Source organism: Cucumis melo, chromosome 5 (assembly GCF_025177605.1).
Source record: "Cucumis melo cultivar AY chromosome 5, USDA_Cmelo_AY_1.0, whole genome shotgun sequence".
Classification (NCBI taxonomy): domain Eukaryota; kingdom Viridiplantae; phylum Streptophyta; class Magnoliopsida; order Cucurbitales; family Cucurbitaceae; genus Cucumis; species Cucumis melo.
This window is the reverse complement of record NC_066861.1, coordinates 4,646,112-4,658,534: the sequence shown is the minus strand read 5'-3', so window position 1 is coordinate 4,658,534 and position 12,423 is coordinate 4,646,112. Positions and strand designations below refer to the sequence as shown.

The window sequence follows — 12,423 nt, the reverse complement described above, 5'->3', positions numbered from 1 at the left end:
CTTCCCCATTGTTTCTGCTTTGATTTGGTGCGGTATGGAATAGTGATTAAAAGTGGTGATCCAAGTCTTCCAATAATATACTGCCACGTCAGAGTGACTTTTTATTTTAATCCTGCAATATTTAAAAAATACATATACCTTACCTGTACCTTCTAAGGCTTCTACGCTAAAAAGATAAAAAACCAAAAACCTAAACCAATCTAAACGGTTTGGTTTGGTTTGGTTTCTTTTTAAGTATCAAATTAGACTTCTCGAAACCTAAAAAAGTATTGGTTTGGATATGATTTTGGTTGGAAAAACTATTAAAAACTAAACTTAACCAAAGTATAAACATACTCTTAAAACTAAATGCTTCCATGGGTATCTTTTATGGTGTATGTCTAACTTTGGTTTGAAAAGAAGACGTCCATATTTTTATTCAAAAATAGTGTTAACAATAATAATAATAATAATAATAATAATAATAAAAATGTCAAATTGCACTTTATTATATATATATATAATAGACATAATTTTATTTTAAGGTTAGTAGAAATGACTTTCCACAGCAGAGTAAGAATAAAGAAATAGAAAGAAAAAATAAAATGCAAAAAATCGAGAATCAAACTGATAATAAACCGATTCAAAGAAAACAAATACATTGGTTTTGTTCTTTATTGTACATTAGTTTGAATTCTTATGTGTAAAATCGATTGGTTTGGTATGGTTTTCTGTTTGACTCCAAAACTAATAAAAATCAAACTTTCTATCACTTCTTATGTTACAGTAGAATCATGGTTTAAAACATCGATGTCAAAATATGAAGATCTTTATTTTATGAAAAAATCGATGAAAATATTAAAAAAGTATCAATTTTGATCCAGATTTCTTAAAAATTTATGAAAATAAATTTATATTAGTAAATTATGTATAGTTCTAGTTCAATTAAATACAAGTGAAAAGATCTCAACTAAACAATTAAATACAAATGGAAAGATCTGCACTAAACAACTTCTTTTATTAGGATGAGGATAATTAAATCTTTAACCACAAGAAAGGAATGAAAGGACATAAAATTTATTTCTAAATAAAGATCACTTGACACCTCTAACCATATTTCTGTGGTATAAAACTAATAGCATGAGAATCGTCCAAATATCAACAAAATCTTGGATAGAAAAAAATAATAATAATAAATTCCAAAAACTATTTTGCTGTCATATTACTTTTTTTTATTTTTGTTTTGGTTCGAGTATATCCTCTCTATTCATGACAATTGCTCACAAAATTTAAGTATGACAGAGCACGAATACAGTATATTTGTAAATCCAAACATCGTGTTTAGGCTTTGGTTTCGATATGTCCTAATTATTAGGATTTAAATCAAAAAATTCACGATTTTTTATATTTTATATTATTTATAAAAATATTAAATAATCCATATTACTAATATTTAATAACAATTTCAATTTACATTTTATATCATTACCTAAAATCGTCAATTTGAATTCAAATTTTATCTCGTATCCCTAAAATAACTTATGAAGTCAATCTACATTTGAATTCATTTTTTATTCTTCAAATTATTTAAAAAAAAATAGACATAAATAATACATAATACATATTTGATATTTTAACATTATTTCACACCCTAAACGGTTAGTTTTAATTCAAATTTTTAACATTATTTTTAAATTCAAATTTGAATCCTAAAGCATTAGTTTTAATTCAAATTTTAAACATTATTTTGTATTATTTATGAAACAATAAATTTAAGATAACGGTAGAATGATTCAAATTGATTATGCAAATGTCTTACACTTGTGTTGGAAATTAAATCTTGACAATTTAATAATATTTTAGCATAATACTTTTCGGTTAATTATTTTCACACATTTTGAATAATTTTACCTATTTGCCAATTATTTTCACTCACAAGGACAAAGGAAACTCACTGTATTTTCTTTGAAGGAAATTTGAAGAACTCAAAAAAATTTGAGGAGTTTGAATCCCCTTTGAAAGAAATGGTGAACGACAGAAAACATTGAAGATACAGTTGTTGTGGTCTATGTACGAACGACAGGAAACGTTGAATCCCCTTTGAACAAACTGCAGAAAACGACAATAATCTCCTTTGAAGATGTTTCGAATGGAAGCGAACATACGAACGCAGAATACGAAGGGAAACAAACGAACGTTGATTTTTTAGACTCGAAGTGAAGGGAAGCGAAAGGAAACAGAAGAAAGCAAACAGACGAAGATTTAAAGATGCAAACAGACGAAGTGACGAAGCGAAGGAGATGTGACAAAGGCTCAAACGGACGAACGGAGAAGTAGAATATTTTATTGTAGGTGCAAAGTAATATTTAATTATAGAGTATTCGTAAATTAGTAAACAATTGTATTTAGGAATCACATTTGTTGTTTAGTTAGGGGCATTTAAGACATTGTTCTCCCAATTTTTATTTAAAAATTTTATCATCGGTTATTTTGTCAATTTAAAAATAAATGGGTCATTTATCAAATAAACCTCTAATTTTCACATTCTTACTTCTCGGCCCATAATAATAAAGTATCGAAAATATTGAGAAACTGATAAGGAGGCCCAATGAGCCCATATGACAAAGGTTTCCAATTTTCTGTGGCCCAACATAGACCCATCAAATAATTAATTATTTGTTGGAGATTCAATTAATAGAATTCATAATCGTTAAAATATACTATAGATCAATGGAATCATTGATAGAATTGTTAATTAAAAGGGGACGTAATTAGCATTAAAGAATGGCATATGGAGGGGAAAAAACTGAAGGATTGTGTTTAGAAGTCATTTAAAAAAAAGAAAACAAACTGTTTATATTTTAGAAGAATAATTAGGATTAAAGAATATGAATTGAAAGTTTGACTTTTTTGGTCAAAGATTATTTATGAGATTGAATCTGAGTCAAATATTCCAATTGTTCCCTTCCTACAACTTACCTTTCAATATTTGTAATGTATTCAAAACAACTTTCTATCCAATGTACTCAAAATATATATATATATATATATATATATATACACACACATAAATAGATAAAATTGATTACTTCAAATGTGTACAAGTTTTAATAGACTGATAACTATGAGTGATCCTTGGACTTCTAGTACATTCGGGATATAATTTTTGAATTAGATTAAGAGAAATTGATTAAGTTTACTGAAAAACTAAAAGATATAAAATGCTATAGAGAATTTATGTAGAGAGTTAGACATATAAATGAAACAATTAAGACCAATTTTAGATATATACAACTGTATATTGATACATGCATTATGCAATTATTTGATTAGTCAATCACGAAAGCAACACATATGAAGATATTGCACAACCACCTGATCTTACGGTGTAAGTTTCAAGTATAATAACTGTTGATGCCAAAAAATGGATCAATCGTAAATTTTTTTACGGGATGAATTGTTTAAGTGTCTGCAAGACGAAATAAAGATTAAGCACCGGTGGATGTGGTGTACACTAACCATACACACACACTTTGACGCTTGAGTCAATCTTGTGTTTCTAATTAAGTAACTAGGCAATAGAAAAATAGTAGGGTATTTTGACATATGTTCGACCAATGATTTAGGTTGTTTATATATATAGAATAATGATTCCTAACTGCTCTTCAAACTCATAACTACTCCTCTTAAAATCTTGGAACCATTGAGTTAATACTCAGTGAACATGTATATACGTACTCTCAACACTTCCTTTATGGCTTTCATCCATTGAGAATTCAAACAGTTACGCAATCGGTCACTCAAAAGTCTTCCTCTTTGGGTCCTCTCAGATCTCTTTGGCACTACCCAATCGATACTACTCGCACCCTTATAGGTCCTTCTTAAACTCATCTTAGGAGCGCGCTAGACTCTCCCTTGAGGATCTTCCTCCTATGAGCTCCTTTTATGAATGCCACTAAGCTCTAGGCTATGTTCTCCCACATAGATTCTCCTCCTGTGAGCTTCTCTTTTGAGTGCCACTAAGCTCTAAGCTCTCTTAGAGGCTCTACCATGAGCCATCTTGAGAACCACTAAGCTTATCTTTAGGGGTTCAACTAAGCTTTCTTTAAGCTCTCTTAGACTTCCATGAGTCTCAAAGCTCTCATTAATCTCTCTTAAGCTGTCTCAGAAGTCTCTCTAAGCTCTTTTAATTAAGATCTCTCAGAGGTTTCTTTGAGCATACCTAATGAGTCCCACTAAGATCTTAACCTCTCTCATAGGCTCTTCTAAGCTTACTTCATGGTTTCCATTCAGCTTTCTCTAATCTCTTTTGGGCCACTATTATAAAAAAAAAAACTTCTTTTTACCTTTTTAAAAGTCAAGAATCCATGTTCTTGACGTTTTTAAAATTGTCCTTGAAGCCGGTGTCAAGAATAATGTTGAAGTTCACAACCGTTAATAAACACAAAAAATAATGAACGCTGACATTTAATAAAAGTCAAGAAAAAATGTCAAGTGACAATTTTCAACGAGCAACTAAACACTTGGCTTCAATCAACCAAGGTTATGGTCGAAAGGCTAAAAATAGAGTTGCAGATTAAAAAGAAGACTATCTAATTGTTTGGGCTAATTGTCTCTCGTCGAATAATTAGTTTTTTCTCCTTCTAGTTGTTTGGTGGTGTTTTTCGTTTACTGTTGGTTGAATTCTTTGAGCTATGTTTGATTTTAACCATTTCATGGAGCCTCTGTAGGTTCACTTTTGCATCGCTCTCTTTCCAATTCTGGGTACTTCTCCTTCTCTTTCTTTTGGGCTTTCTAATTTCTTCTTCTTGTTAGTTGCTTTGTGGTGTACTTTTCAATCCCCTTTTATTTTGTTGCTTCTTTCCATTCACTTTTTGAATGGCTTAATCTGTAGTCTCTTTTGATGTATTAACGTTTTAGTTATTCTTTAATTCTCTATCGTTAATATACTTCTCTAAAAATAATGCTATCGCTTTTGGTGTTGGATAGGTTTAGGTGTGCTCGAGCTATGTCACCTTCATCATGATATCTCAATGAGCCTTCACTCCCTACACCTTTAATATCTCTTGTTAATTGAAAAAAAGAAAGGAACATTGCTAAAAGTAAACTAGAAAATCAATACTAAAATTCATAATTTTTTATTTAAAAAAGTAACTCAATTAAAATCTCAAAAATAGTTTAGACTTTTTTTTTCTTTTACAAATTCATCGACATTTAAACACGTATGTTTCATCTTTACGATGAATATAACACATCATTAGTTGAATTATGTTAAATAATTTGTAGTTTACACCACTATTTATACATTCATTTTATTTATCGTAAGGACTTCATTAATCCCCACGTTAATCATCAGTCAAAAAAAGTCACTGGTTATAACTTACAAACAAAACAATGATGAGATCAAAGAGCACCAGCAACTTTAATATATGTCAATGGCAGATCCAAGAAACCCCTCTAATATATTAAATATCATCCTTATATATATATAAAATCTAGAAACAGAAAAAGGAAAAATAAAGAGATGTATCATTAACAATCAAAATGAAAATATTAATATATACCTTGACCCACAAGTTAATTAAAATTTGTGCTTCTAACCACATTCATGGCATAGTATTCCAGACATACATTTATAATATTCATATTATTTGATTATGATTATTCCCACCATAGACTATATTATAAAAATAAAAATTCTTTAATTGAATTTCCATTACTCATTGCCCCATTAACATGCTGGCACATGCCTTTGTTCCCCCTCTATGGGTCCCTAAATATTTATATTTTTTTTTCTCCTCACCCACAAAAATCATTACACAAATACCATAAATTAAGGTATAAAATAATACAAAGGAAAAAAATTAAAAACCAAAAAAGAATCTTCTTTAATTTCTTCCCACATAATTAATACAATGAGATTTAATTTCATAAGCATAAAAAACCATTTGACAACCAAACAAACAAATGGGTGTGATTATTAAGCAAATAATAATAATAATAATAATAATAACCTATTATATATAATGGGAAATTAATTAGTGGTAATAATAATAATAATTAAACATAACAAACAAATCAACCAGACAGACAGTAGGTGAAAGTTTACAGCTTTTCATGTCTCTTCTATTACAAATATTGTCCCCAACAACAGATCATTTGATATTTTTCTTTATATACTAATTAATAATTTAAACAAAAAACAACATTAATTTTTTTTAAAAAAAAAAAGAAAAAAAATACACAGAACAACATGCAAGTTTCCAAGCTGGAACACCATATTCTTCACAAAACCACTTTCTCAATATCATCTCTTCTCAGCTAGCTTCTGCTTTTGCATTTCTCCATAGCTCTTGGGGCTGAAAATTTGAGAATATTTATAACATCAAAACCAAAATTATTTTAAGATTGTTTTTTGAATTATAATTGAGGTTATTATTGGGAAAATTGAATTAGGGTTCTTAATAGTTAATTACCAAGGCCAATGGCTTCTGATCCTTTCATGATTCTCAAACGCTTGCATGAATCCACAAACATTCTAAAGAAGAAAAAAGAAGTGATTTAATTTGGTTAGAAGAAGAAAAAACGATCCGAACTGAAATAAAAATGAAGGGGAACTTACTCCCATGGGACATCACCGACGAGCATCCAATCGCCATCTTTATCTTCATAAGTAGGAACAAACTCAGAGCTATTGAGAAGATCCATCAACTTCCTTTCATTCATGAAGTCTATCATTCCTTGTGTACCATATTCACCTTTTTAAAATAAATAAAACAAATCATTTTGTTTCCTTTTTTGTTTTCTTTTTTCATTATTGCATGTGAAAGAAGTAAGAAGAATTATCTTTTATAATTAAAGGAAAAAACCAAGTGTTTTTTTACCCATAGTGAAGGAGCTGAACATCTTGGCCAAGGCATCAGAAAGTTCTTGGTAGCTCTGATACATTTTCAGGTCAACCTTGCGGAGATATGGAGCACCATCCATGCAAACCTTCACAAAGGCAGCTGAGCTGCCACTGCTTCCCTTCTCCGCTCCTTCGCCGCCACTTGTGTTCTTCTGTGCCATCACGTTCTTCCTGTACGATCGAACTGGTGGCCATCCCACAACTTGTGCTCTAAAAGAAACCGAAACCAAAAATTATACAGTGACAATCACACTGTAACTATCAGATAGATGCATGTTTAAATTTGCTTATTTTCTTTAGTTCAATCAAGTCTAGTTGGAGGTGGGGTGGGAGAAGAGTTCAAATTTCTAACCAAGTTAACAAGTGAAATAATTCTTATGATATTTCTCTCTCTCATACATTGACAGATTGAGAATTTCACGTTGGAAAAGTTTAGAATACTCACAAAAATAGATGGATTACTAATGAAATCTCATTCAACCAAATATAGCATCAGAGATATTAAACCCAAATGGATATTCAATCCAATAAAGAAATATATCGAGGGACATGTTAATTAGTTTTGAGATATTTCTAAATAAACCCTAAATTGAATTTAGTTCAGTTTGGAGGAAGAAATTTACTTGGCGGGTGGCTTGGCAGGATCCTTGGAGCAGAGGCTCTTCTCACCATCCACGTTCGTCGAAACATTCTTAACATTCTCATTGAGATCCACCCCGACACCGACACCGCCACCTCCTCCACCGTCCTTGCTCTGAAGGTTAAGTTTGAGATCAACAGTTTCAGAGAACCCCCTCTTGCCAGAAGATTTGAGAGAGGTCTGATCTCCACCACCGCCACCGCCACCGGGCAAACCGAGGCAGAGCTCAGTCTCCTTCAAGCTAACGAACTGATTGTTGGGCATATTCAGGCCAACTGCTTCCATATAGAATCAAAAGAAAGCTTTTTATGAAACTGTCGTCGTCTTTTTCTTCTTCTCGTAGTGTCGCCTTCTAGTTCCTTTGGTGTGTATTATATATTATATGGCCTTTGGTTTTTAATAGAGACTGCAACCCAATAATATAAGCAACCAAAATTCACTTCTCTCTTTTATTGGATTGCATGTAAAATCATTTTAACTCTATTCAATTTAATTTTATATATCTATTTAAATTGTTTCTATTTTTATATCAATTCATTAATTATTGGTCCCTACTATAAAGTTTTTATTTTTTTAAATTTATTTATATATACATATATATATATATTCATTGCAATAAAGTATATGACTTGTCACTTGATTTAAATAGTTTATTCTTTTCCATTTTTTTCTATTCTAGTTTTCTATTAGTTTCTAAAAAGTCGAATTACATGTTTTTATTTTTTGTTGTCCATTTTCCATGTCGATATAAATGAACTTAATTTTCTTTTCAAAATTCAAATTGAAATAAAACTAATTTGTTAACCATAAGATGGTTGTTTGGGAGGATATATATATTATTTACGAGAACTTCCAAACTACTTTCTCTTTTGTAATTACAATGATTCTTGTATTTCGTTTGATTAGGATATTTTTCTCTACCTTCTCTCTTTATTTTTCCTTATATAACTCGAGCTTAGCTCACCTTCAAGATCTTCATCATACATTTTCCACTCGTAAATATATTTCTTTTGGATTGACTAAATTTTAATGAATGTGTTATAGATATGTTTAGTTGAAATATTTCAATTCCATACTAATTTCTCTAACATTTACTATATTGTTCAAAAGGCAAGGGATTGTTCCTATGAATTTTTGTAAAGAGGGGAAATTATATCACTTAAATGAGGTGCATGCATTGTTTTAAATATTACTTTATTTCTTCTCATACATCTAATAATATAAAACAACAATCAATTTGTTCCAATGGGAGCAAATAAATTATATGAAAAATTAACCCTTTTCTTACTTAACTATGAAGTCATCACAATCATTACATTAAATTTCTTTTCAAATTTTCTAATATCTACGTGAGCTTCAAGTAATGGATGAATCAATATTTATATTATTATTTTAACAAAGCCTATAAAAACATAAATTAAAAAAAAAAAAAAAAAGCAAAAATAGTCGCTTTTGTGAAGTTGATATAAATGGTAAATATAAACTAGCTTGTTTAAAGAGTGTGAAAATATTTACACATTAATTTAAACTAAAAAAATTTAACTTTTTGTATTTCTAACTTTTTTTAAAATATATATCCATCAACGACATTTTATTAATATTTTTCATTGACATTTTGTAAGATTGAATCTTTGAAATGTTTCTATCAATATCGACCTTTTATATCTCAGTCACACAATATGATTGAAAGTCCTACATTGTTGGATATATGAAAGAAGTTGATAAAAAAAACTTTGAATATGTATCTAATAGTAATCACGAGTTTTTTTTTATATCTAACATCTCACCGACATTACGTTGTATATGCATTGCAAGCAACCAAAATTTTCCATAACTTGTCACACTCTCATTTCTTCTTTTCAAGTTAATTAGCTAAGTTTTTTTTTTTTTTTAATTTCTCTTAAATATTAGTTTAATTTATATGAATGAGTAAGATTTGATTACAAATGAGATATTTGAGAAAAAAATTTCATAATTTTTCAACGAATATAAATGAAACACGTCAACTGAAAATTAAGAAATTAATTGTGAAGTTAGGCATGTGAGGGATCAATATTAAACAAAAAAACTTCCATATTGGCAATGTGAAAATTGGAACTTAAAAGAGAGTGCCTAATACTTAGAGTCAACCATCACATGCAACACACTAATCAACTTTGTTATACATTAATCACACACTTAATTTCCAACATCTACTATTAAATTCCATCTTGTGTAAGAAAAATATTAACATTTTTTTTTTAATTTAACATATACTTCAAATTAGTAGGTAATCTTAGCTTAGATTAAAATTTTCCATTATTATTTATTTATAAATTTTCTAACAATGTCTAACATTATCACCAAGACGAAGGGTAGATAGATAAAGTGTTTAAATTTTAACTAACCAATCTACCAATTTAATCCTCTAAATAAATATATCATAATAATATTCTTTTATATTAATATATTTTTTAGATATATTTTCAATTTTCAATTGATTAATTTTTATAACAATTATTTTTCTTTAAATTTTATCTAATAACTCAGACTAAACAAAAATTAATCAAAACCTAAATTATATAAATCTTTTAAATATATATCATAATAAATTATAATTTATTGTGAAGGTGAAACAGTTAAAATAATATTAAAACTGTTTACAAAATATAATAAATACGTAAATTTTGATGAACTTTACTCTATGATACACTAATTTGTTTAATTTACTAACACTATTTTACTTCTTTCTCCAACTTTATTTAAAAAAAAAAAAAACTAGCTGAGATTTATTTTAAAAGCTACAACATCACTCAATTATGAAACTAAATTCATATTAAAATTGATGTTTTAAATAATATTGAATAAAAAAAAGATGGGATTAATTGGACATAAACATTAATGTATACTAAATTTATTTTTCCCATTTTATCTATACTAACTACTTTTTAATTATATTTTTTTACTAAAATAAAAAAATATTTCTAAAATAATAATAATAATAATGTATAATGAATTTGAATAATTATGGAATTCTATCCCATAGGGAATAACATGTTAGCAATAATCATTTGGAATAAAATTCAATAATTTATTTATAATAATAATAATAATACTAGTATATGTTAAATAATTAATGTAATATATGTTAAATAATTAATGTCACACCCATTTGGTTATTATTGTAACTATCAATCTAGAAAATGTCATTTATGGTATATTAAGATTATATTTTATTGAATAATTGATTAAACTGAATTAGATACATAATAAAATAATTTTGAAAAAATAGAACAAATTAACAATAGTTTCTATTTTTGTAAGGATATTTAGATTTGGGCCATTTTGTTGGCAGTAAAAATGTTGTATTGTGTCACAAAATTAGGAAACAAAGAAGCGGATTTTCTTGAAAAACCATGTTGCTTTATGCCCTTCGTTTTATTTTATAAATTTACAAAATATATATTTTTTTTTATGAAAAATAATTTGTAAAAAAATACAAAATATTCATTTATGTTAAAAATAAGCCATGTTACTAATTAAACCACGATTGACCCATTTGGCATTCACTCTTGGGATCCATAACCTTATTATTCATTACTATAATTATTTCTTTTTGGAAAAAATGAATTGAGATTCTTCTATGAACCTTCCTTATGAGCATATATGCACATGAAAAATTATATTTTATATATTATATCTATAAATAGTAAAGGCATGAATGGAGAATTGCATATGGTTTGTCTATTATACTTTCTTTTCTTATTTCATTACCATATATATATATATATATACATAAACATACACACACACACACTAGAAATGGATAGATGAACCAATTATTTTAGAAGTGATGGATGATAGAAGAAGATCAAGCTTGAAACTATGCTTTCCTTGCTTCCTTTGGACCCATTTTTTTAGGCATTCTTTTGAGTACGACTAGCTAATATTTTCATTCAACAAATTAAATTAGGAGGAAATACTTCTTCTCGTTGGGCATACATCCATGTTCAAATGATATCTAGCTTCCATTGTTTTCTTATCCTTAAAAATGTCCCACTCAAAGGTTGAACCACATAACATTTTCGACTTCGATATCAACTAAATAGAAAATAGATGAATGAGTCAATGTAACCCTCTACATTATTCGGGACCAAAACTCAAACGCCTACTTTCGTACTAGCTTTAGTTATAGTACTAAAGCCTATGATCATATAGACACACCAATTAAATGTGGATAAGAACATAAGAGAGAACACTTAGTAGGCCCACATGCTCATATTCATACAATGCCCATTCCATCTATTTAATCTTAGAAATTATAACAAAATGAAAAATATAGATAAAAATAAAGGTTTCTTTTGGTTTAGGGAAATATATATGCCCCAAAAGTGTCTAGGAAATTTATGTTTATAAATTTAATCTAATCTAATTTATTCTCAAAAGTTAGTAAAAAGAAAAATGTTTTTGAACTTTTTTCCTTCTTTCCTCACAAACTAGGTTTCCAATCTTGGATATATTTTTTTTAATGAGATAATATATATATATATATATATATATATATTATGTAAGTAATAAGTTGTAAGAAATTAAAGAAAAAAGATGCTAAACAAATCAAAATGAAAAAGGGATATGTTTGAAGAGATCCCTGCAAGACACATGAACATCATCAACCAAATGCTATCACTCACCTATCATTCATTCTAAAAGGAAAAAGAAAAAAAGAAAGAAATAATAATAATAAGAGATGTCATGGTGGTGACTGACAGACAAGTCACATCCAATGGAGAGGGAGACATTTCTAACCCTAGCTGTGCCCTTGCTTTGTCACAATCCTCCCAAACCCCATTTTTCTTTGCCTTGTTTCTTTCCGAACCCTAACTCTCTCTCGTTGCCTTGTTTCTTTCCAAACCCAAAC

General features: G+C 28.5%; 1 protein-coding gene across 1 annotated transcript; it reads right to left on the bottom strand.

Annotated features, from left to right (window-relative positions):
- Positions 1-6,017: 6,017 nt before the first annotated feature.
- On the bottom strand, positions 6,018-7,969 carry LOC103502844 (auxin-responsive protein IAA14-like). Its single transcript, XM_008466959.2, has 5 exons — positions 7,510-7,969; positions 6,864-7,096; positions 6,602-6,737; positions 6,456-6,517; positions 6,018-6,338 (listed from the first exon to the last, which is right to left on the bottom strand). The coding sequence occupies exons 1-5, from the start codon at positions 7,809-7,811 to the stop codon at positions 6,301-6,303; spliced, it is 771 nt and encodes a 256-aa protein (XP_008465181.1). The 5' UTR covers positions 7,812-7,969; the 3' UTR covers positions 6,018-6,300.
- Between the last annotated feature and the right edge of the window lie 4,454 nt (positions 7,970-12,423).